Source organism: Lampris incognitus, chromosome 6 (assembly GCF_029633865.1).
Source record: "Lampris incognitus isolate fLamInc1 chromosome 6, fLamInc1.hap2, whole genome shotgun sequence".
Taxonomy (NCBI): domain Eukaryota; kingdom Metazoa; phylum Chordata; class Actinopteri; order Lampriformes; family Lampridae; genus Lampris; species Lampris incognitus.
This window is the reverse complement of record NC_079216.1, coordinates 52824637-52847954: the sequence shown is the minus strand read 5'-3', so window position 1 is coordinate 52847954 and position 23318 is coordinate 52824637. Positions and strand designations below refer to the sequence as shown.

The 23318-nt window shown below is 43.4% G+C and overlaps 1 protein-coding gene across 1 annotated transcript in view; it reads left to right on the top strand.

Moving 5' to 3' along the window:
- The window catches only part of shank2b (SH3 and multiple ankyrin repeat domains 2b), a 251559-nt gene that overhangs the window by 172431 nt on the left and 55810 nt on the right, over nt 1-23318 (top strand). Inside the window, 2 exon segments of the mRNA XM_056282438.1 lie at nt 9336-9418; nt 13157-13281. Coding sequence (XP_056138413.1) covers nt 9336-9418; nt 13157-13281 — 208 coding nt within the window.

Below are 23318 nucleotides of genomic sequence, written 5' to 3'. Positions count from 1 at the left end.
AGAGGAGAGAGGCGATATCCGAACGGGAGGCATGTGTACTGGTAACACTGACCCCGGTAACAGAACCGAAGATACTTTCTGTGTCTTTCCGCAATCGGACAATGATAGAAAGCATCTTTTAGGTCGACCGAAGTTAGCCAATCGGACTGTGTCACCATTGACAGCAGAACCGGTGTGCGTAGCATTTTGAAACTGACCTTCTCTACATACTTGTTGAAGGGTTTCAAATCTAGGATTGGGCGCATGCCCCCATCCTTCTTCGGGACCAGAAAGTAACGGCTGTAAAACCCGTCTTCTCTTTCTAGGGGAGGAACCACCGTGATTGCCCCTTTCGAGAGTAACTCTGTGAGTTTGTTGTCTAGGATTTGTGCTTCGGCCACCGACCCCGGTTCCGTATGCACTCTTCCCAAGTACGGGGGTACAATACCGTTCTCGAAAAGGATTTGGTGTCCGTGGGCTATCTGATCCAAAACAGAAGCCGACGGGATCAATTCCTTCCACCTGTGTAACATGCGTGACAGAGGTCTCGTTGCCTCCTCTACCTTGCTGTTCAGGTAGCGTGCGTAAGTTGCGCGTAAAGGGTCTGGGGAAGCCCCGCCCGCCATGCCCTGCATCCATGGGGGGGCTTCATCCTTGTAAAGGAGACCCAGATGGGGGAATTGGCATTTTGAACCTTTCCAAATTACCATTTGACCCATCAGAGAGACTAAACATTGTCGCATCATAGTCCCCTCCCAGGGGCGCATTTGCGCTCATGTCATTATTATCCAATATTTCCAGCAGGGATGTTATTACATTGTTATCATCATCTTTACCTAAAGATTCAGACAGACAATCAGACTTGCGTTTCAAACCTTTTAATACGCAATCACCATCATCACCAACATAAAAACTTTTATTCACATTCACAACCTTTGGAATAGAACAAGTAGACTGTGCATCAGAAACCAAAATAAAATAATAAATAAAATAAAAGGCGCAGTGTTTAGCCCTGCGCACGCTGTGTCCCCTGAACAAGCATCTATATCGCCGGAGACGGCTCTGGAATCAGTCTGTTGGTGTGGGTCGTAACATCCTGCCGAAACACGTCACTTGGCAGCTCCCTTCTTGGAAGTGTCTGTGCTGTCCGGCTTGGCCGCCTTGGCCGCTGGTTCTGTGGAAGACTGGGAGTTTGGACGTGAGCCCTGTCCACGCCCGCGCCCCGCTTTACCACCTCTTTTTGGATAAGTCTCTCTCCATTTCTGCTTGCGCGCAGGCTTGTCCCCCTGCCCTTTGCCACCGCGGGCTTAGGGGTAGGCGGGTTCCTCATCATCGGGAGAAGCTCCTTGTGCAAGGTTTCGCGCTCGGCCTGGGCGGCCTTGTATTTGCTGATAATGTCCGGGGTCGTTCCAAACAGGCCCTGGTACCCTGCGCAGGAGTGGGCCATCCACTCCTTGCAGAATTCCTCTTTTACCCCGGCTGTCTCTAGCCAGAGACGTCTGCGCGAAAGGGTGGAGGCAGCTGCGCTAGAACCGCACTCTAGAGCGATGGAATACAGCAGCGATCCCAGGGAGTCAGCTATGCGTTCCATTTCCAAGATGTACTCACAACCTGCTTCGCTGGCCACTACGTCACCGAACTCGGCCCCGTCGATACCTGCTGTAGCGATGGCGGCTTTGCTTTGCTCGACGTTTGATAGGCTGCAGAGCTTGCGCATGTACGCCGTTATCATCCCAGCCGTTGAGACGAGTCCAGCTGCGCGTGTACTGGCGTGCCATGCATCACACGCGTAACGATCCACCTGTTGGCCCCACTGCGAAGGGTGTTTGGGAGTATCGCGAGACCCCACCTTGGTGTTAGGGTTGAACGATCAAACGTCCCTCCCTGGTTGCGGAATTTTCCAGTCTTTGTAGTTCAGGTTCCTAACCTGGACTGCTAAGACGTCAACCCCCTTCTGACTGAACTTTGAGGACGATTTAAGTAGCGGATCCGCCTCCGCCCGCTTAAACGCTCGTTCTATGTGAGGATAAGGTGGTAGAGTGGAGTCCCTGACCCTCTCTGCCATTCGTGGAAAATCGGCTACCACCGGATCTTGAGGATTGTCCGGCTCGGTAACGATGTCGGCAGACTTGACCGCTCGCGCGAACAGATCGCGGAAACTGGCGAGGAATGTTTCGGACCCACGTTGCATGGCGTCGCCATCTTTGTTTGGTCAAGACGAACTTGGCTGGTCGTCTTCCACGCCCTGATCGTCTACTTCCTCAGGCAGTGAATCCTCGGGTTCCGCACCCGCCGAATAACATGCCACGGATTCACCAGGGAGAGATAGGATCTCATTGGTCCAGTCCTCTCTGACTACCCCAGATGGTGGGATAGCCTCTGGCTCCGGAGGGATGCTAATGCTAGCCGCCGTCCCGTGACTGTAGCTAGGAAGCATCGGAGGGATGTTGCTAGCCTCCGCCCCATGGCTATAGCTAGGTAGCACCATGCTAGCCGCCTCGTTAGCAGGTGCGAAGGGATCTGCAAGTCCCCATCTTTGACGGTACAGGGCAGCCCACCTTTGGCGCCCCGATCCTCTGATGGTTTTATAGAAATTGCAGTCGACCTCATTACGGTCTACATCCCTCAAGTAGCCCGTGTAGTGAACATGCGGGATATGGGAGACACAGTCCGGATGGGGGCCCCATTGGAGCGTCGCCGGTTTAACACACCCGCACCAAGCGTAGAATCTGGCCACATCGACCGGATTAACGAACATCTTGGCGATAAAAGGTAAGCTAACTATAAGTTAGTATCTAATATACCAGTATATCACTAGATTACTAGCGTATTTGCAGGTTTACTCTTAGTCCCAGCGAGAGAGAAACAGCCATCGACCGATCTCATTTAGTTGGAGATGGAAAGAGGAATAGCGCTTCCGGTGGGCGTGCCAATACGGGGTCGGTGGGAGGGCATATGACCACAGGGGGTCATATTGTCCGGGATTGGCACGGGGAATGCACCTCCATCGTTTTTCTTTTTTCCAGCGAGCTATTGTGGATGATGTCACAATGCAATAACCCTCTCAGCCATTTTGAAGTACGTGAAATGTAACTAATATTACAGGTGGTTTCTCCAAATTCAACACAAAATGCCACTTTTAATTACTACTGCAGTCTCAAAATTATTCAACACCTTCATGACAAGTGTCTTTAGTATTTGGTAGAGCACCCTTTTGATGTTATGACTTACTGCAAACATGATGCATAGCCAGACACCAGCTTTTGGCAGCATTCCTGAGGAATCTTAGCCCATTCCTCATGGGCAATGGCATCCAGTTCCCTAATATTCTTGGGTTTGTGTGCTGCAACCACCTTCTTCAAATACCACCAGAGATTTTCTATGAGGTTCAACCCAAGCGACTGTGATGGCCACTCTAGAATCCTCCAGGACTTCTTCTGAAACCAAGCTTTGGTGGACTTTGAGGTATGCTTGGGATCATTGTCCTGTTGGAAGGTCCAATGACGCCCAAGCTTCAGCTTCCTCACAGATGGCATGACATTTTCTCCTAGGATTTCCTGATACTTGATTGAATCCATCTTGCCGTCCATACGCTGCAGGTTTCCAGTGCCAGAGGAAGCAAAGCAGCCCCAGAGCATTGCCGAGCCACCGCCATGCTTCAAAGTAGGCAGGGTGTTCTTTTCAGCATATGCTTCATTCTTCCTCCTCCAGACATATCGTTGATCCATAAGCCTGAAAAGTTCCAGTTTTGTTTCATCGCTCCACAGAACAGGCTCCCAAAACCTCTTTGGCTTATTTATATGGTTTTGAGCAAATTGAAGCCGACTTATCTTGTGCTTTTGGGTCAGTAGTGGTGTACGTATTGGAGTTCAGGCATGGAGCCCTTCAGCGTTTCATATGCGCTTTATTGTGCAAACTGCAACCTCAGTGCCTGCTGCCACCAAGTCTTGCTGCAGGTCTTTTACAGTCACTTGAGGGTTTTTGACCACCTGCCTCCTCAGGAATCTGGTGGCAGCCGTTGATAGCTTCCTCTTTCTGCTACATCTGGGTAGTGTAGCCACTGTTTCTTTAACTTTGAACTTGCAAACTATGCTTCCAACTCTATCTCTAGGAACAGTCAGTGCCTTTGCTATCTTTTTGTATCATTTTCCTTTTTTGTGCAAGCCAATGATCTCTTCTCTTAACTTTTTGGACAATTCTCTTGACTTAGCCATATTTCTAACATGCAATCAAATGTAACTGTCAACAAACCCCTAGCCAGTCCAGGTATTTGATGTGTTCTATCTCAAGCACGCCTGATGCAACTAGTGAAGCCCTTGATTAGTTGCATCATGTGTGCTTGAGACAACACCTGATTTGCAAATGTGTGCTCTTATGAGGAATTTTGTTCAGGGGGTTGAATAATTTTGAGACTGCAGTAGTCATTAAAAGTAACATTTTGTGTTGAATTTGGATAAAACCCTTGTAATATTAGTTTTATTGAACTATTTAAACTGTTATTGTGTAATTTTATTTTTGCAAACAACTGAAAAATTGTACATTTTGCCAATAAACTTAATATGCAATGGGGGTTGAATAATTTTGATTGCAACTGTATATATATATATATGCGATATTTAAAATCATGACTGTTGCCTTAAGGACAACTGACTTTCTCTGTTTTACTCATTCCATTTCTCTCTCAAGTCAACTCAAGTCAATTTTATTTGTATAACCCAATATCACAAATTTGCCTCAGGGCTTTACAGCAATACAACATCCTGTCCTTAGACCCTCACATCGGATAAGGAACAAAACCCTAAAAAAAAACCTTTATCAGGGAGAAAAAATAGGAAGAAACCTCAGGGAGAGCAGCAGAGGAGGGATCTCTCTCCCAAGATGGACAACATGCAATGGATTACACAATTTACAGAATACAACATTGAAAGAGGATAACAGAATTATAATGGAATTATAAGATATAAGAAGAATATGATGAGGATGCCAATCAGTGTCCAGATGCCACTGGAACAGCCAAGGATCTCTCTCTCTCACTCTCTCTCTCCATGTCTCTCTCTTTCTTTGTCCAACATTCCCAAGTCTTCTCTGTCGGATTTTGTGAGTCTCTTTCACTCTCTATGTAATGTAGGAACAGTTTTAGCTTAGGGCTGTTTTGGCCAGCTCTCTTTTGCTTGTAATGTTGATGTATTAAACAAACATCAGAACTCAGGAACAATCAGCACCATCTCAACAGCCCCGCAGCTGTGTGGAAAAGATGAGCTTGAGTTGAGAGGGGCTGCCTGCCTGATTTACTGGCTATGGGATGTGATGGGAGTGGATATTTACTTGCCACTGATATGTTCTCATGCTAACTTTGGGGGAAATGTTGGCCCTGATTTGAGTTTAGAGATTTCACTGTAAAAAGTGTGATAAGCTTACCTATGGTCTGCTCTTCTGCTCCCTCAGCAGACTAATGCACACGGTTGGTTCAAATACTACAGCAGAGTTTGACCCTTTTGTTCACTTTCATTCATGTGCATCAGCAAACCTTGTAGACGATTGCAGTGTTCAGGTGACCAATAGGTGAAGAGGCAGGTTAAGCTATTTGGCACACTGTAGCAGCCAAAACAGTAGACAAACGGCAAGTTCCTAAGTCTCATAAACAGTTACCACAGCTCATCTCATAGGCTAGAAATCACCATTGTATTGCACCATTGAGATCAAATGCATCTGTAAATGTAAAGCCAATGAAATTGGGGTTGGAACGTCTTGAAACCTGGCCTTATCGTGTATTTCTTATTTGGATAGTATAATTTAGCCAGAACTAATGTGTGTTTGGTATATTTGTACCTGGATTTTAAAAGACAAATATCAAACTCTAAACCTATTACCCGAAATATGCTGCATCACTGATACCAAGCTGCAAATAACATCATAAAATGTCAACTGGACCAAAAGGACGGCAACACCATCAGTTAACTGAACTCATTTATTGGGGAAAAGCTGAGGGTGAAGGTTAAAAGCCTTTATGAGAGTTGGTAAATTAAACAAATACAAAGAAAACCCTTTTGTCTATGATAGTCTTCTGGTCAAACTAGTATTGACCTTCGGTAATGATGCACTGTGCTTTTCAGGTCAAGCCATTAGCCTACATGTTTAACCCTCTGGGTGGTAAGTTTTAAAGTGTATGTAGAACGTTTCAAGATGTGATCATGGGACAACATAGAAATCACACACACACACACACACACACACACACACACACACACACACACACACACACACACACACACACACACACACACATGTTCATAATATTGTCTGTTGACCCAAATGGTCAATTATCGGAAAGAAAATAAACTACAGATTGTCCTACTTGTTTTTGAGATACCATACATACTTACATCCCTTGAATTTACAATTGTGGCTTATATATTGCTAATTGTACTTTCCATATCATTAGCATGCTGTTCCTTCCAGCAGTTCAAGTTGCCAGCAGTCTTCAAAAGGTCACAAATGAACAACTTTGCAGAGGCTAAAAAGCATAGTAAATAAGCAGAAATGCTAGCCTTTCCAGCTTAATTCAGAACTAGGGTGATTATTTGCTCAGACCTTATTTTTTGCCCCATTATTCACATTCATTTTTGAAAGTGGCACATATTCTGATATCATTACAAACAGACCTCTGTCCCAAAAGTCACATGCACAAATAAATAAAAACTGACCATGCTCATGCCTTTTCACTAGCAATTTATTCAAACACTGTTTGAATAAATATGTGCCCTCAGGATTAACTTGACAAAGAACATTTTGCCAATTAAATAGCAGCATAATTTTTAGATGCAAAGCACATGAGCTGTATCTGAAATCATTCCCTATTTACTTTTTCGTACTAGTACGCTATATTGACCTTCCTCCATTTTCTTTGTATCTGAATATTAACTGTGAAGTACAGAAGAGGCCACTTGGATACAAAAACATGAAAAGATATTCATGTAGCGCCCAACTCAAAAGTGACAAAAAGGGCAGTAAACATTTCAGTTATACAACCATCCTCGGCACTGTACTTTTCGACATTTTTGAGCTGGGCAACAATATGTGATTTTTTTTCTTTTGTATTTGAGTAGCCGCTTGATGTCAGAGTATGTGCTATTCTTTTCTTCGTGTTCATCATTTGTTTGTCCTACACATATAACCTACATTTTGGTACGCCATTTTTTCAAGAGCACAAAAATCCTTTCTTGATTTCTTGACTTTTTAAGCGGATTTTCATTTATACAATCACAAGTTCTTACAAAACAGCAAAAAGAGCAGGCTTGTTCTCTATATTTAGCATATATGTAATTGAAAACTGTGTTTAAATGTATCTACTTATGTTTCTGGAAAACTGAAGATGACTGTTGTAGAAGTATAGAGGTCATAATCACCAGCATTGATTCATATATGAATGGCGCTGTACACTGGACCCCGCTACATTGTATCACTGTCTATTTCCATTGCAGAATTTCCAGTCATTAAAGGGTAGTTATCAATGGGCATCACAGTGGCTTAGTGGTTAGCATTCTGCCTTGGCTCCTGGTTTCAATAACAGCCTTTTGTTTAGAGTTTGCCTTTTCTCTCCACGTTTGCTATGATGAATCTTCTCTTATCCATGAATGATTAGCAGTTTCTGTTTTCATTTGTTTGAATTGTAGAAGAACTGAACTCAGCTCTGACTTTTATTGTGTTTTATTTGGCTGCCATTTTAAAGATTCTGTAGTTTACATCATTATGAGGTTGTGTACCAATAGAACACAAGTGGAGGGGGCAGAGTAAGAGATGAATCACATGATGCATATGATGCTTGTCCACTGTTGTTGATGTTCATATATGGAACATTTAACAATTAAATAGTTGTAATGTATTGTTAATACATTGATTTGAGCAACAAGATGTCAATTTTGAATTTTCTTTCCTGCACTGTAAACTTTGAATTATAGATATATGCAATTTAATTCCATATTCTAATTTTGTTTCTCTGTGTCGGGCCATTATTTATTTATTTTTGACTTAAAACTTATTATATAGGAGACATTGACATTTGCGTCATCACACCTGCTCCCAGAGCTGGAGTCAGTTACTATAGAAACCTTGAATCTATCTTACCCATCCTGCCTTGCAACATCATACCATTTCTGCTCCATGTATTTGATACTCGGAAGCTTTGACTGAGATTGGCATTGCTCTGAATATCCTTTCTATGTTATTGTCAGGCTTATTTTATGGGTTTAGTCTGAGTTTCGGTACCCAGTGAGCATGAAGTTCACATCAATATTGGTCATCTACTGTTTAATTCACCCGGGCTGAGCTATTCAGAAAAAAACATCGTGAAGCCCAAGAGTAATAGGCCGCTACTAAGTAGTAAAATTGTCCAGTCTTACCTCGTCACTGCCTCTGTTCTTATGGTCTAAGGAGCTGTCACTCCTGCCTGCTGCCTCCTGGCACACCTCAACCCCTCTCGCCATCTCCTGCCCATCTCCATCGGCAGGAGATGGCGAGTTTCCTTTCTCATTAATCCATCCTAAACTGCCGGTGCCTCCTGGACAAGCTATAGACACGCCGGTCTTCTTCCTCCTCCCCCCTCCCTCCTTCTCCTCCTCCTCATCATCACATCTTCATCGTCGTCATCATCATGAACGTCACCGTCATTATTCTCATTAGGATCGCCACAGCCACTTTATTTTGCCTCAACTACGGCGCCCTTGTTTTCGGTAAAGGTGGGGGGGTTAGCCTATGTTCTCTAGTGGAAAGGCGACACCCTTTCTCTTAACGCCGGGACTATCGCCTCTCTGCCTGTGTCGTGAATCCCGCCACCTATTTTAAAGCGTGTTGCCATCAAAGATTTGCAAAGATGAAATACACTCCGCCTTGATGTTGGCCGCTCTCATCTCGGCCAGCCAACAAGCCGCAAAACCATCGCGAGATAAAAGCGAATAAGCGCTGGAACTTGCTCCGCCGCGGTAGTTCGCGTGTTGTGCCAGTTTGATGCCTGAGATGGCTTTTGTTGTTGGATCTGCAACTGACGGTTTTCCCTTTTTGACTGAATCTGAGCGTTCACATTCGCGTCACCTGTGTGTCGCTGGAGTTTGAACTGTTGTTAAGAGGCGTTTGTGTGTGTGTGTGTGTGTGTGTGTGTGTGTGTGTGTGTGTGTGTGTGTGTGTGTGTGTGTGTGTGTGTTATCCGGACGGCATTAAGGGGGTTAGCCGCTGTACAGCCTAGTCCGTCTCTCGGTCCCCCTCCCCCCGGGCAGGATGAGGGGCTCGGGCCGGGCTGCAGTGGCCATGATGCGGATGATAGGCTGCAATAACACCCGCTGTGCTCGGAACTTCCTCCACAGTGACTGTGTCATCGACGAGAAGACGGTGGTGCTGCAGAAAAGAGACAGCGAGGGATTTGGATTCGTGCTGAGAGGGGCGAAAGGTACCTAAAACGTCTTGTCACCTGTCTCTCGTTGCCCTGTTGTGTCCATAGCCTGTTTTCTGTCAGCTTCTCTCGCCTTTTTTTTGTTTGTTTAACCTTTCTCCGCTTTTCTCTTCGGTCTGTGTTACGGAGCTCCAGTAGTCTCCAATGTCCAACACTTGTGATGGATGGCATGCCGGTGGTGTGGCGCCGATACTAACCCATGCGCTGAACCAGTTAACGGAGGGCTTGCTGTTTCCAGGCGCATGCATGTTGGCACGCTGACGGTTCCCGCTGGCGCCCATAGGCGACATATTTGGCGTCTTTAGAGACAGCGGGATACACGAACGCCCGTAGCCAAAAGTGCCTTCAGCGCCAAACGGGATGGGTAACTTGGGTCAAAACCAAAATCACTGCCAGTGCCCTTGTTGAAATCAGCTCAGTGTGTGGCAAGATCCTTTTGGTAATTAGTAGACTTAATTGGCCTTTGTTAAAACTTGATCGGTTGGCTAGCGCAGCGAGGTTGATGCAATCTGACCTTGCGTAGCGTTTATTTTAGGCTATGTTGGTAATGCTAATTTTAAACCTGTACTTGTCAAAGCAGGAAGAAGTCCCCCCCCCCCGACTTTATGGTTAGTTTTCAGTATCATCGCTTGAATAAACTAAAACTAAAGTCTGATATAACTAGCCGCTGTGATAATGTCCACATTTTACATGTGCAACGTTCAACGGTGACTTGTATTGTGCCTTCCTTGTGTAGCCTTCCGGCATATGTCCTTCCAAAGACCTCAGAGAAATAGTTAATTGGCCAACGTCACACATATCTAATATGACAACTCTGTCCCACTGTGCGTGTGTGTGTGCGCGCGTGTGCGTGAGAGAGCACGTGGCTGACTCAGCTACAGTGTGGGCACGTCGTCTCAGTTCACCGCCGTCTGTTTTAGTGGAGTGACAGAGAGGCGACCCAGTGCACACAGAGGCATGCACGTCATAGACCCTAAAGCAAAACAACAAAATAGTCCAAATAAAAAGGATGTCGTCTGAGACGGACTATCGGTATTCCTGCAACGTTACCAAGTACCCAACTCTCCTAGACAGCCAGAAACAAGGCAACCAAGACCCTTGTCTGTGATGTCTGGGGCCAGCCCATTGGAAATATAAGGGAGACTGGCTTAGAGACTCATACAATGTTTGTTTGAACTTTCAGGTTTTAAGATACTTTAAATTCTTGTGTTGTCTTAAAGTGGATCAAAATGCTATGGCCCGGTGCTAGGCTACACTGCATTTTAAGGCATACTTTAATTAATCCCAGTTTAATGAGCAGTACAGGACTTCAGTCTTCTTGAAGTTTGTGGATTTCGATGTGAATGGAGCATCTGCACAAAAGCTGAACTGTCAAAATTTAGCAAAAAAAAAGTTTGATTTTGTAGAGAAAAATCCTATAGCAGCAATTGTTTATCACAATTAAAAACCCTTAAAAAGTACATTTGCCATATCCATATTTTGTGAAGCTAAACAGGTACCCCAGCAAGCTAATCATTTCATCTTCACAGTCTTTTTTTCCTGTTTATCGTCAGCAACTATCCAAGTTTTACTTTTTTGACTTTTGAATTTTATTCTTGTCTGCGGGACACTGGCAGTGATTTAACAAAGCTATAAAACTTAATCATAGATTAAGTTTAATACATATTTCAACATTAGATAAAAATGTAGTTATTCTGACAATGTGGTTTTCTGCCATAATTGTTGTTTTTGTGTTGTTTACTGTCACATAAGAAGCTGTAAACATGATCTTTCTGTCATATCGTTCGTTGGCTCTAAGGATCACAAAACTCTGACAACAATGTTGCATTTATTGTCAGAATGTGTTTCAAGTCTCTATTTTTAGCAAAGTTAATTTTTGCTACACTTCCATTGATTCTTGAGAAGCAGGCCTGATCCAGGCAAAATAAACCTTTGATGCTTACACAAGCTATCCCAACTCAAAACCTATGATAAATCTATTGGTCATTATTCATGAACAATTCATGTGTGAATAGACCTTCCACAGTCCAAACATTTATTCAAGATTTATATTTAGCTGTCCCATGCCATCAGTCCTAGAATCAAATGCTCAGTCCTTAGAACGAGTACAGAAACATTTAAAAGCAACAAATCTAAAATTTGAAAAGCCAGTAATGTGGAGACGGTGTTTGGAAAGCAGCACTACTGTGCACCTACTGCACAGAGCAAGGTGTGAACCAAGAACCCACCAAATGGCTCTCCTCAGCATGGGGTCCAGGGATTTGTAAACCACAGCATGCAATGGAAGCTAGTCTCCTTCCTGCTCACTGCACACAACAATAATCTCTAATGGAAACCCGAACCTGCACACTGAACAACACCCTGCCTAGCTTTTATGCCTGGTCCACTAGACCAGTGTTTCCCAACCCAGTCCTCAAGGAACCCCTATCCTGCAGATTTTCTTTGCAACCCTGAATAGGTACCTGTTTGTAGTTATTCAACCAATCAACAATGAATTATGTCAGATGTTGCACACCTTGCATAATTAAGTGCTGTGAGATGATTGGTTGAGTAAGTACAAGCAGGGCTACCTGTGCAGGGTTACAATGAAAATCTGCAGGATGGGGGTTCCTTGAGGACTGGGTTGGGAAATGCTGTACTAGACAGTTTAAATATATTGTGACATCTGGGTATGTCTTTATGGATGCTAATGATCATTGCCTTCATAAGTAATTGATTATCAACCATAAGTTAACAGGTGGTGTAAAAAAACAAGTTGGTGGGGGGGGGGTGTCCGGGTAGCATAGCGGTCTATTCCGTTGCCTACCAACACGGGGATCGCTGGTTTGAATCCCCATGTTACCTCCGGCTTGGTCGGGCGTCCCTACAGATACAACTGGTCGTGTCTGCGGGTGGGAAGCCGGATGTGGGTATGTCCTGGTTGCTGCACTAGCGCCTCCTCTGGTCGGGCGGGGCGCCTGTTTGGGGGGGGGCGTGATTCTCCCACACGCTATGTATCCCTGGCAAAATTGCTCACTGTCAGGTGAAATGAAGCGGCTGGCGACTCGACATGTATCGGAGGAGACGTGGTAGTCTGCAGCACTCCCCGGATTGGCAGAGAGGGTGGCGCAGCGACCGGGACAGCTTGAAAGAGTGGGGCAATTGGACAGGTACAATTGGAGAGAAAAGCAGGGAAAAAATCCCACCCCCCCCCAAAAAAAACAATTTGGGAAACAGTTATTTAAATCGATCATCAACCAATCCTATGGCAGGATATGGTGTTTGGAGGAAAGTCTACAAGGTGGCCAGAAGGTCTCTGGGTTGTTCTCCATCAGTGTGCCACTCAGGATTTGTTGAGATAAAAGAGTTATCTAAAAGTAAAGTGCTACCCGAATGAATTGTAGCATAGAATAGGTAAATTAGTGGTTAATGGAATATCAAATTTTAGTTTTAAATGGCTGTAAAAAAAGTTTTTTTAGCAGATTTCTAAAATCATTTGTTTAACACCACCTTTGAAATGGATATACTGCATAATTTATTTGATTACCAATTTTATTACTTTATAAATGGTTTAATATATATATAAAATCAGAAATAATTTAAATAGGATCCAACTATCATGATATCACCCTCCATGTTCAGTTTTTCTACTGAAAACCAATAAGATACAAAACAGTCTTTCCTCAAGTTTATATAGACAGGAGTGTGGTTTGATCCTCTGTCTCTTCCCGTCTTTGTCTCTCTGTTGGTCTACAGCGGATACCCCCATTGAGGAATTTACGCCCACACCTGCATTTCCTGCTTTGCAGTACCTCGAGTCTGTGGATGAGGGAGGTGTGGCATGGCAAGCCGGGCTCAGGACTGGAGACTTTTTAATAGAGGTGCCTAACTGTGTGCGCACACTCACAGACACAGACACACACACACACACACACACACACACACACACACACACACACACATCTCAAAAAGAGCTAGTGGATGAGGGGGCTGGCATTGAACCTTCCTCATTGAAGACAGGCCTCAGCTGCAGTCAAACAATACTACAAGTAGTATACAAGCTACTACTACCACTACTACTACTTTTGGCTGCTCCCATTAGGGGTCGCCACAGCGAATCATCCGTTTCCATTTCTCCCTGTCTTCTGCATCTTGCTCTGCCACACCGCAGCCACCTGCATGTCCTCCCTCACCACATCCATAAACCTCCTCTTTGGCCTTCCTCTTTTCCTCTTCCCTGGCAGCTCCATATTCAGCATCCTTCCCCCAATATATTCAGCACCTCTCTTCCACACATGCCCAAGCCATCTCAATCTTGCCTCTCTTGCTAGTTAGTATCCAAGCAATAAGCCAAAATCCCATTGCAAGGTTAATTAATTAATTAATTAATTAAGTTATGTATTTATTTATTTAGGGATTGGACAAGTACTAACTGGTTGCTAAAACTTAAGTGCTATCAGTGTTAAAAACAATGGGAGCACCAATGAAGTTCATGTTCCATAATAATTCAGTATATATGCAGTGGATATGCCAGTAAATGAGACAAAATGACTGTCTAGTCAATAGTGTTGCTCAATATACTAACAAATTAATAATGTTTATTGTTCTAGCAACAGACAGTACTATAAACATCATTACATTTGCAAGCATAACACTTTGAAACAAGCGCTAAGTCAATTGCTAACTAAATACTTCATGCTAATAATAAACAAAGCAAACACCAGGAAACTATCCTAGTCCCATAGCACGAAGGCATTTACCCATTTGACTTTGTGCTGCAGTTCGAATGTTTTCTTTAAAGCTGTAGCCACTCTTAGGCTCCCACTGCTCCATTGGAGATAACTTTTTACTGGCTGCTTTAATCTTCATCCATGAATGCTAATTCAATTAGCAGTGTAAAGCTGGGTTTTGCCTCAAATTTTCAATAGCCATCATCCATGGGGCTCACTGTATTTTTCAAACAGCTCAACCTTTGCCCCCATTTTAGGATGAGCTAAATAGTTCCTTCTGATATGTTGTATGCACTGCACGCTTCCTGTAAGCTCAAAGAAGCACCCAATAGCATCTGCAACCTAAACAACAGGTCTGGCCTCAGAATAATGCTTACTATTTTAAGTGTGATATCAGCTGTTTTGCAGATATGTCCTTGCAGCTTGTCCCATATTGCTCTCTCTCAGTTGCTGCTTGCAGACATCATAACATTTTGTTGTCAGTCTCTAGATCTTTTGTTTTTGAAAATGTTTTGTTTCACCCCATGACAGATTATGTCCTACTGTATCTATGTTTACACATAGTGCTCACTGCATTAAAGGCACCACTTAAAAGAAATCTAATTCTTCCATTGCCTACCAATATGGGCATGGGCGGTTCGAATCCCCATGTTACCTCCGGCTTGGTCGGGTGTCCTTACAGTCACAATTGGCCGTGTCTGCGGGTGGGAAGCCAGATGTGAATATGTGTCCTGGTCGCTGCACTAGTGCCTCCTTTGGTCAGTCAGGGTGCCCATTCAGAGGGGAGGGGGAACTGGGGGGGGGGTGATCCTCCCATGTGCTATGTCCCCCTGGTGAAACTCCTCACTGTCAGGTGAAAAGAAATGGCTGGCGACTCCACATGTATCGGAGGAGGAATGTGGTAGTCTGCAGCCCTCCTTGGATTGGCAGAGGGGGTGGAGCAACGACTGGGACAGCTCAGAAGAGTGGGGTAATTGGCCAGGTACAATTGCGGAGAAAAAGGGGGGGAAACCCACAAAAAAGAAAAAGAAAAAAAAGAAATCTAATTCAGTTTGCCTCCAAATCCTACAGCTCTCTCCAGTCAAGTTCTTCCCTCTACATTTCCCAATTCACCAAGTGTCCATGGTTTACCCAAAAAAAACTGCCTTATTACACCTTCCAGCTTCCTCCTGCCTATGTATGGACCTCATTCATTTTACTTCAACAGAGTTGTTCCAGAATGATTGCCCTTTGTCTATCCCTATGCATTTTCCCTATGATATAGTGTGTCTGTGATATAGTATGTCCGATAATCTCCTGGATTATCGGTGTTTTTTTTAACTTGCCTTAATTACAGTATATATAACAATTATGCTGCATTAAAAGCAAGTTGCAAACTTTTTTCTTTTTTTTGCAGGACAGTTAATAGCTCATTAGAAATAACTGCACATATTTGTGTATGTGTCTTTGAACAGAGTAATGGAGGTTTTTCATACTAATGATTGTTGTGGTGATAAAATGGATCAGTTTAACATTGAAGATCAGGCTAAGGGTAACATCATTAAGATGATGATATCCACAGTGACAGTGAGTAGTGGTGAAATGATGAAGGTATTCAGGTGGCAGTGTTATTTTATTTTGTTTTTTTTAAATAATAATACATTCATTCACTTTGTCGTTGAGAAAGTGTTCTGCACATGCTCCCACTGAGGTCTACTGCATGCTGAAGTAACCCCCTGTAATGGTTGCCAAGCAACCAGCTCCCCGTGTGTGTGTGTGTGTGTGTGTGTGTGTGTGTGTGTGTGTGTGTGTGTGTGTGTGTGTGTGTGTGTGTGTGTCTTAATATATATGTGAACTAGAGGATTTCAAAGTGCTGACAGTCATTTAAAACACAGTCATTACCTCAGGGAACGTGGGAAAATAACATCAGTACCATCCTTTTTTTCTTTTTTTTTTTGCACTCACACATGCTCATTCTCCTTGTGACAACTGTAAGAACATAAAAGAGGCTTTTTAAGGTTCAGCTCAGGTCATGATATTACTAACAAATGAGCCACAGTTAAGACTGCCAACATATGCATTATGGCATGCCTTTAGAAAGTTTAGGTGGTTACGTTACCAGTGTAAAAGGAAATTCTTTGGAAGCAGTATGCCTCAAAATAAATGGTTCATACTTAAAGAAATATAAGGAGATCTGCCAGGAGGGAGTTGCTGTTCAGTGGTAAGGAAAGCAGAGCTGAAAAGAGTACCTGATGAGAAAGAGCTTGATTTAGAGAATCCTGTCAAGAGCAAATCTACAGGAATAGGTTGTGGCAACAATTTTGTAGGCAAACAGCATTTGCTTATCCAGGACCGTACATCTCAGCATTATTGTTGACAGGAGTTACTTTGGTGTCACGGTTGATGTCTTGCAGGTCATGTGTAAAGTCAGGTCAGATCAGTTTGGTTAAAATACAATAAAATGAAATTAACTTCTCTAAAGGGATTAAATTGGTCATGACCGAAAACCCATGTTTAGGTGAAGCATGAAAAGTTTTTTTTTTCCTCCAGGTACACTGGTTTCCTCCTACTATCCAAAGACATGCATGCTAGGGAAATTGGCAAACCCAAACAGCCAATAAATGTGAATGGTATGTGTGTAAGTGACTGTCTGTGTGGGCCCTGCAGTAGACTGCTGACCTATCCATAGTTTCTCTCTGCCTGCCCAGTGCATGCTGGGATAGGCTATAGCCCTCCATGACACTGAATTGTATTAGGTGGGTATAGACAATAGATAGATGGATGGATGGTGGACCTTCACATGACATTTTGAATAGCAGCTTCCCAGCTGGTAAGGGCTCAGTTTTGATTAGTCTTAATTCAGGGTGTAAAAATAACCAAATGGCCATTTTTCAGTGATCTTAGTTTATGGTTAGGGTTGCAAAGGGTTAAGTGGTTAGAGACTTAAAAGAGGAATAATCTTACCCATGCTTAACAGTTGCATGTATTCTCGCAGCAATTCCTAAAACAAACCCAAAACTAGTAAATTTATGTTGGTATTTGGGATGATGTGATTAATTTCATCACATCCCATTAAAATCCTAGTTTCTGAATTTCTTGGGGGCATTGGAGAGACTTCTGATTTCAGCAAGTATGGAAACTCAATATTATAGACAAGATGATTTAGAAGAGTGAATGATGTTCTTCTGATTTTGAAGAATGGAAATGGCATACATTTTGAGAAGTTTCTTAACTGAGCATAACTTTGAAAATGATTGGAATTTGGAGAGAAACTAGTAGGTGGTGGGATTCATGGGATTTGGGAAGGTCATGTCACTCCAGTGCCTGAAGCAGTATAAAGCCCAATGAATGTGTAAGACATCCCACTCAAAATAAAAATGGAGGCCGATTCCATCTCCCTCCATCCCTTCCTCTCCAAATAGTGTTGGGTATATGCTGAGCACCGAGAACATTATTGAATACACTAGTGAAGGAAGTATAGTAACTGAAAGTAGAACTTGTCCATACTGATTGCTTTGACCACACATTGCACATTGGCTAGCAACTGGCAATAAAATTTTTTTTTACTACTTTTGTTATAATCATTATAAGGAAGCTCTGTCCACAGCGAAATCGTCTTATTATGCAAATTTAGTTACATCAGACGAAGGGAACACTAGAGCCCTGTTTTCCATGGTAAACAATATTTTACGGCCACCGGACACTCTTGCACCTCACCTGTATTCAGTTGCTCAGTGTAACACCTTCATGACCTTTTTTAATGCCAAAATGGAAAAATTCATCAGCAGTTGGCCTCGTCAAACAATACTGCATACAGTTCATCTTATTCACCCTTCTATGCGCCCTTCTCTTCTTCACTATCTAGTTTTAAACTCCCAACTGTTGCGGAAATATCTGGTCTTATTCGCAAATCCCAATCATCTACCTGTCAGCTAGACCCCCTTCCTACTCATTTAGTAAAAGCCTGTTTACTTTCTCTATACTCTTTAATAACTGATATCATACGTTCCTCCCTTACCTCTGGTCTTGTTCCCTCATCTCTCAAAACAGCTGCAATAACTCCAATCCTCAAGAAACCTGGTGCAGATCCCAACAATTTGAATAATTTTAGCCCAATCTCAAATGTACTGTTTCCTTCTAAAACACTTGAAAGAACACTCACATCTCAGGTGAACGCTCACTTGACTCACAACAGTCTGTTGGAACAATTCCAGTCTGGTTTTTGCTCCATGCGCAGTACGGAGACAGCCTTGGTGGAAATCACTAATGATCTGTTGTTGGCAGCTGACTCTGGGCTCTTAACCATACTTGTCCTTTTGATCTGAGTGCAGCATTTGATACCATCTCACATAACATCCTCCTAGAGAGATTAGCTTCCATTGGAATAACTGGCAACCCCCTTGACAGGTTTAGATCACATCTCTCTGGCCGCACTGTTTGTCCTTTGAGATCACAGTCCTTTTCTGTTACTACCAGTGTACCCTGGGCTCTGTATTGGGACCCCACCTATTTATTATTTACCTATTACCTCTTGACCACATTTTCAGGAAATTTGGCATTCAGTTTTACTGCTACGCTGATGACACCCAGCTTTATCTATCCACTAAGCCTACCCCCACTCCCCTTTCTGACTGCTTACTAGAAATTAAATCCTGGTTTTCATACCACTTCCTCAAACTTAAGTGATAAAACCGAGGTCCTCCTAGTAGGGACTAAATCTACTTTGACTAACCCTGATAGTTTTTCTCTGACTATTGACAATGCTATAGTACCTCCATCACCTCAGGTTAAGAGTCTAGGTGTCATCTTGGATAGCACATTATCTTTTGAAGCTCACATCAACAATGTTACTTGGTCTGCATACTTCCACCTACACAATATTAATCGTCTTCGCCCGTCACTTACACCTAACAGCACCGCCATACTTATTCACACCCTGGTTACATCCCATATTGATTACCGCAATTCTATCCTCTTTGGTCTTACCCTCAAGTGTCTTCATAAACTTCAGTTGGTCCAGAATTCAGCTGCCCATATCATTACCAGAACTCCTTCCATAGATCATATCCCTCCTGTTCTTCAGCAGTTCCATTGGCTCCCTGTTAAATACCGTATTGACTTCAAGATCCTGCTTCTAACCTTTAAGGCCCTTAATAACCTAGCTCCTTCGTATCTTTCTGAACTCCTTCATATCCACATCACATCCCCACCCGCTCTCTCAGATCCTCTTCTGCTCTCCAACTCACTACACCATTGGCCTGCTTGACTACCATGGGGTCTAGAGCCTTCAGTTATTCTCCCCCTTGCCTATGGAACTCTCTCCCACAAGACATTCACAACATTGACTCTCTTTCAACCTTCAAATCCCATCTCAAAACGCATCTTTTCAAACAGGCATATTCAGTCTTATACACGCTTCATTGAGTTTTGTGCAGATGATGATTTTATACTTACCTGTTGTATTAACCTTTTATCGTCTACCCTGCTTTGTTTTGATTTTATGCTGTCTGGTACAGTGCTACTTGTTTTTAACTGTATTCTCTAAGGTGTCCTTGAGTGCTCTGAAAGGCGCCCACAAATAAAATGTATTACTATTATCCTTATTATTAATCCCAGTGGGGCAATGCTTTCTGCATTTAACCCATCCTAGCTGTGTAGCTAGGAGCAGTGGGCAGCTATGCAGCACCCGAGGGCCAACTCCAGTTCGTCTTGCCATACCTCAGTCAGGGGCACAGACGGGAGTATTAACCATAACATGCATGTCTTTTTGATGGTGGGGGAAACCGGAGCACCTGGAGAAAACCCACCACTGACATGGGGATAACATGCAAACTCCACACAGAGGACAACCTAGGATGACCCCCCAAGGTTGGATAAACCCAGGGTTCAAACCCAGAACCTTCTTGCTGTGAGGTGACAGCGCAAAACACTGGCCCTGTGCCCAGTGGTTAGCAATGTCTCCTGTCCATACCAGACAGCTGTAGAGCTATATTTGTTTTGTTTTGTTTTTGTTACCCTTTTGTATCTGTTTAAGTCGGAGAGTACTGCTGGCATTGTGTGTGGCTGCTGCTTCTCCCTCTTGTAGCTCCCCCTTCCCATCCACCCCTGTATGTCTGTGTTATGTTTATCTGTTGTCTTGTTTCACCGCCATTTATTGTAAAGCGACTTTGAATGTCAGAAAAGCGCTATATAAGTTTGATTTATTATTATTTTGACAATGTAATTGGTGCTGTTACTACCCAGTTAGCAGTGCACTGGTAGTGAAAGGTGGGCATCAGCAGTGCTATCACTTCCTCAAGACAATCGATCAGTGTGTTGATTGATCAGTACTTTTTCAGTTCTCGCTCCTCTGATAAACTGGGTGATGTTGAATGGTCGTAAAAGAAGATTGGGGTTCCACAGATAATTAGTGGTCCAATATTTCAAGAGATAGTATTGAAAACAGGCCACAGTAACAGATCAAATATAAGCTAGATTTAAGTGCAAATCTTACAAGATTATATCTTTAAGGTTATTGACTAAGACTGAAGTATGGCTTTGGAAAGGGTTAGCATTTCCTGAAACACAACAACTTTGTAGTAAGACACGAAACTTACTGTTTCCACTTCACTGGAACCAAGAACAGACATGAGCACAAGGTCAATAGTATGACTTTTGTCATTTATACAGCCTTTAGAGTTTGAGCATTGAATGAGAAGCCCTTTAATTAAAGCCAAGGGTTTATTGCTCAGTAGACCCCAATGAGATCCTGCCAGCTGATGTTATAAGATGATAATTTTTTGTTGAGACAAACACTATCTTACTCATTAGTGTAATGGTGGCCCATTGGTCATGTCGCTGATATAGGTAGCAAGTTAAACTACAACTAAAATGAAAAAGGCTGCCCTTGCAGCACAATAATGTATTCATACTCCGTTGAGCAATAATTCAATTTAATGGTGGACTCTGCTGTTAGGCTATCACAAAACCACCTACCACATGGAAAAAAAAAATAAGAAAAAAAAACCCATACATTATGTTTCTGGTCAAATTGGTGGCATGGTGGTACAGTGGTTGGCACTGTCGCCTCACAGCAAGAAGGTCCTGGGTTCGAACCCCAGGGTTGTCCAACCTTGGAGGTCATCCCAGGTCATCATTTGTGTGGAGTTTGCATGTTCTCCCTGTGTCTGCAGTGGGTTTTCTCTGAGTGCTGCGGTTTCCCCCACCATCAGGAAGACATGCATGTTAGGGTTAATACTCCTGTCTCTGCCCCTGACCAAAGCATGGCAAGACGAACTGGAGTTGGTCCCCGGGTGCTGCCCAGTGGCTGCCCACTGCTTCTAGCTACACAGCTAGGATGGGTTAAATCTCAAGCGGCACTTCAGCCCTACGCATGCTGCCAGTTTTAATGCCAACTACCCTACAAAATCAGATCACCGCAAACGAAAAATAGCAAATATGATAACATTATACAATCACTCCGGTTCTGCTATCTGTAAATCACCATTGGCACAAGAGAGTGCAGCAGCTGCATCATCACATGTTTCATGGTACCTTGCTAAAGCTAAGAAGCCATTCGCTGATGCTGAGTTGATTAAAATGTGTGCAAATGATATGGTTGCCGAAGTTTTAAGTCATGATGAGAAAAACAAGAAAACGATTGTGAAGCTATTAAAGCGGGTGCCATTGTCAGCTAGCACAGCAACAAGGACAGTAGAACTTTTAGCAGAGTGTTTTTCCAATCTACTCACTGATTTGAATAAAGCAGAAGCCACTAGCCATAGACTCGTCCTGTGACTGAACCGATATGGAACAGCTATCTGTGTTTGTAAGATTTTTTTGATGGGAAGATCTTTCAGGAAGAGCTATTTTATTTGCTTCCTCTAGCTGGGAGCACAGCTGGGGAAATCATCTTTAATGAATTAACACAGTTCTTTGAGAAGAATGGCTTGGATGTGAGCAAAATTGTGTCCATTGTCACCGATGGGGCTCCGTTAATGGTGGGACAACACAAGGGCTTGGTAAGCAAGCTTGCCAGTGTTAACCCAGCACTCTTACCATTTCCATTGCATTATTAACAAATCAGGTTTGTGCGCTAAACTGTGTGGGGAAATTAAAGGGGTGATGGATACTGTGACGAAACTGGTAAATTTCGTTCCCAAGAGTTCTAGTCTGCAACATCTCCTTTTCAGAGCATTGGTGGAGGAAATGTCAGCAGAACACAAGGATGTTTTGCTGCGTAATGATGTTCGCTGAGACAGCAAAAGGCCGTGTGTTGGAGAAGGTGTGCGACCTGCACCATGAGCTTGTGTCATTTTTATCCAGCCTGCGGAGCCAAAGCTCAAGAATATCAGAGGTTTTTAAGTGACAATAAGGTGATGGCATATGATATTCTTTTGTGTGACATCATGTCTCATCTAAATCACCTTAATCTGCAATTTTAAGGCAAGAGCCACACTTTTGCAGATATATGTACGAGGTGGTTGAAGCTTTCTGGTCAAAGCTGAACCTTTTGGAGCGAGACATTCACAAGAGAAAGTTGCACTTTCCACATCTGCGGGTGCATTGTGGGAATAATGAAATGCAGGAGGATCCAACGATGAAAGATTTTGTGATGAGCCTGGCAGAATACTTCAAGGAATGATTGGAAAGCGCCCCTAAACTCTCAGGTGACATCCTCCTCTTCCTGAGACAGCTGTTTTCCGATTTGGATGACAGCCAGTGGACTGCAGAGGCCAAAAGGCTGATACCTTCCATAGATGAGACAACTCTTCAGATGGAGGTCTTGGTGATGGGAACATTCGATTTGCTCAGAGCACAACACAAGGACGTTGGGGTGAGTGACTTTTGGCTCAACGTGGTTCCCCAAGCTTGATTCAACAACATTAGAGCTGTTGCAGTGCTCCTACTCACAATGTTCCCTTCCAAGTACATATATGAGTCATAGTTTTCTTCAGTGAACGCGATCAAGAACCAGGAAAGAAACAGACTCTCCAATGCACATCTTGGCCAATGCCGCAGGATTGCCACAAGAGAAAACAGGCCTGACGTCAGAAGGACTGCCTCATCTCGTTGCTCTCACTTCTCCCACTGATTGCTGAATGAACATTCCTTTAATTTTTTTCCATTTGTCCATATTAAATGGTTGGTTTTGGGATTTTTTTGAGGCCCCCCCCCCCCATTTTCTCCCCAGTTGTATCCGGCAAATTACCCCACTTTTCCAAGCTGTC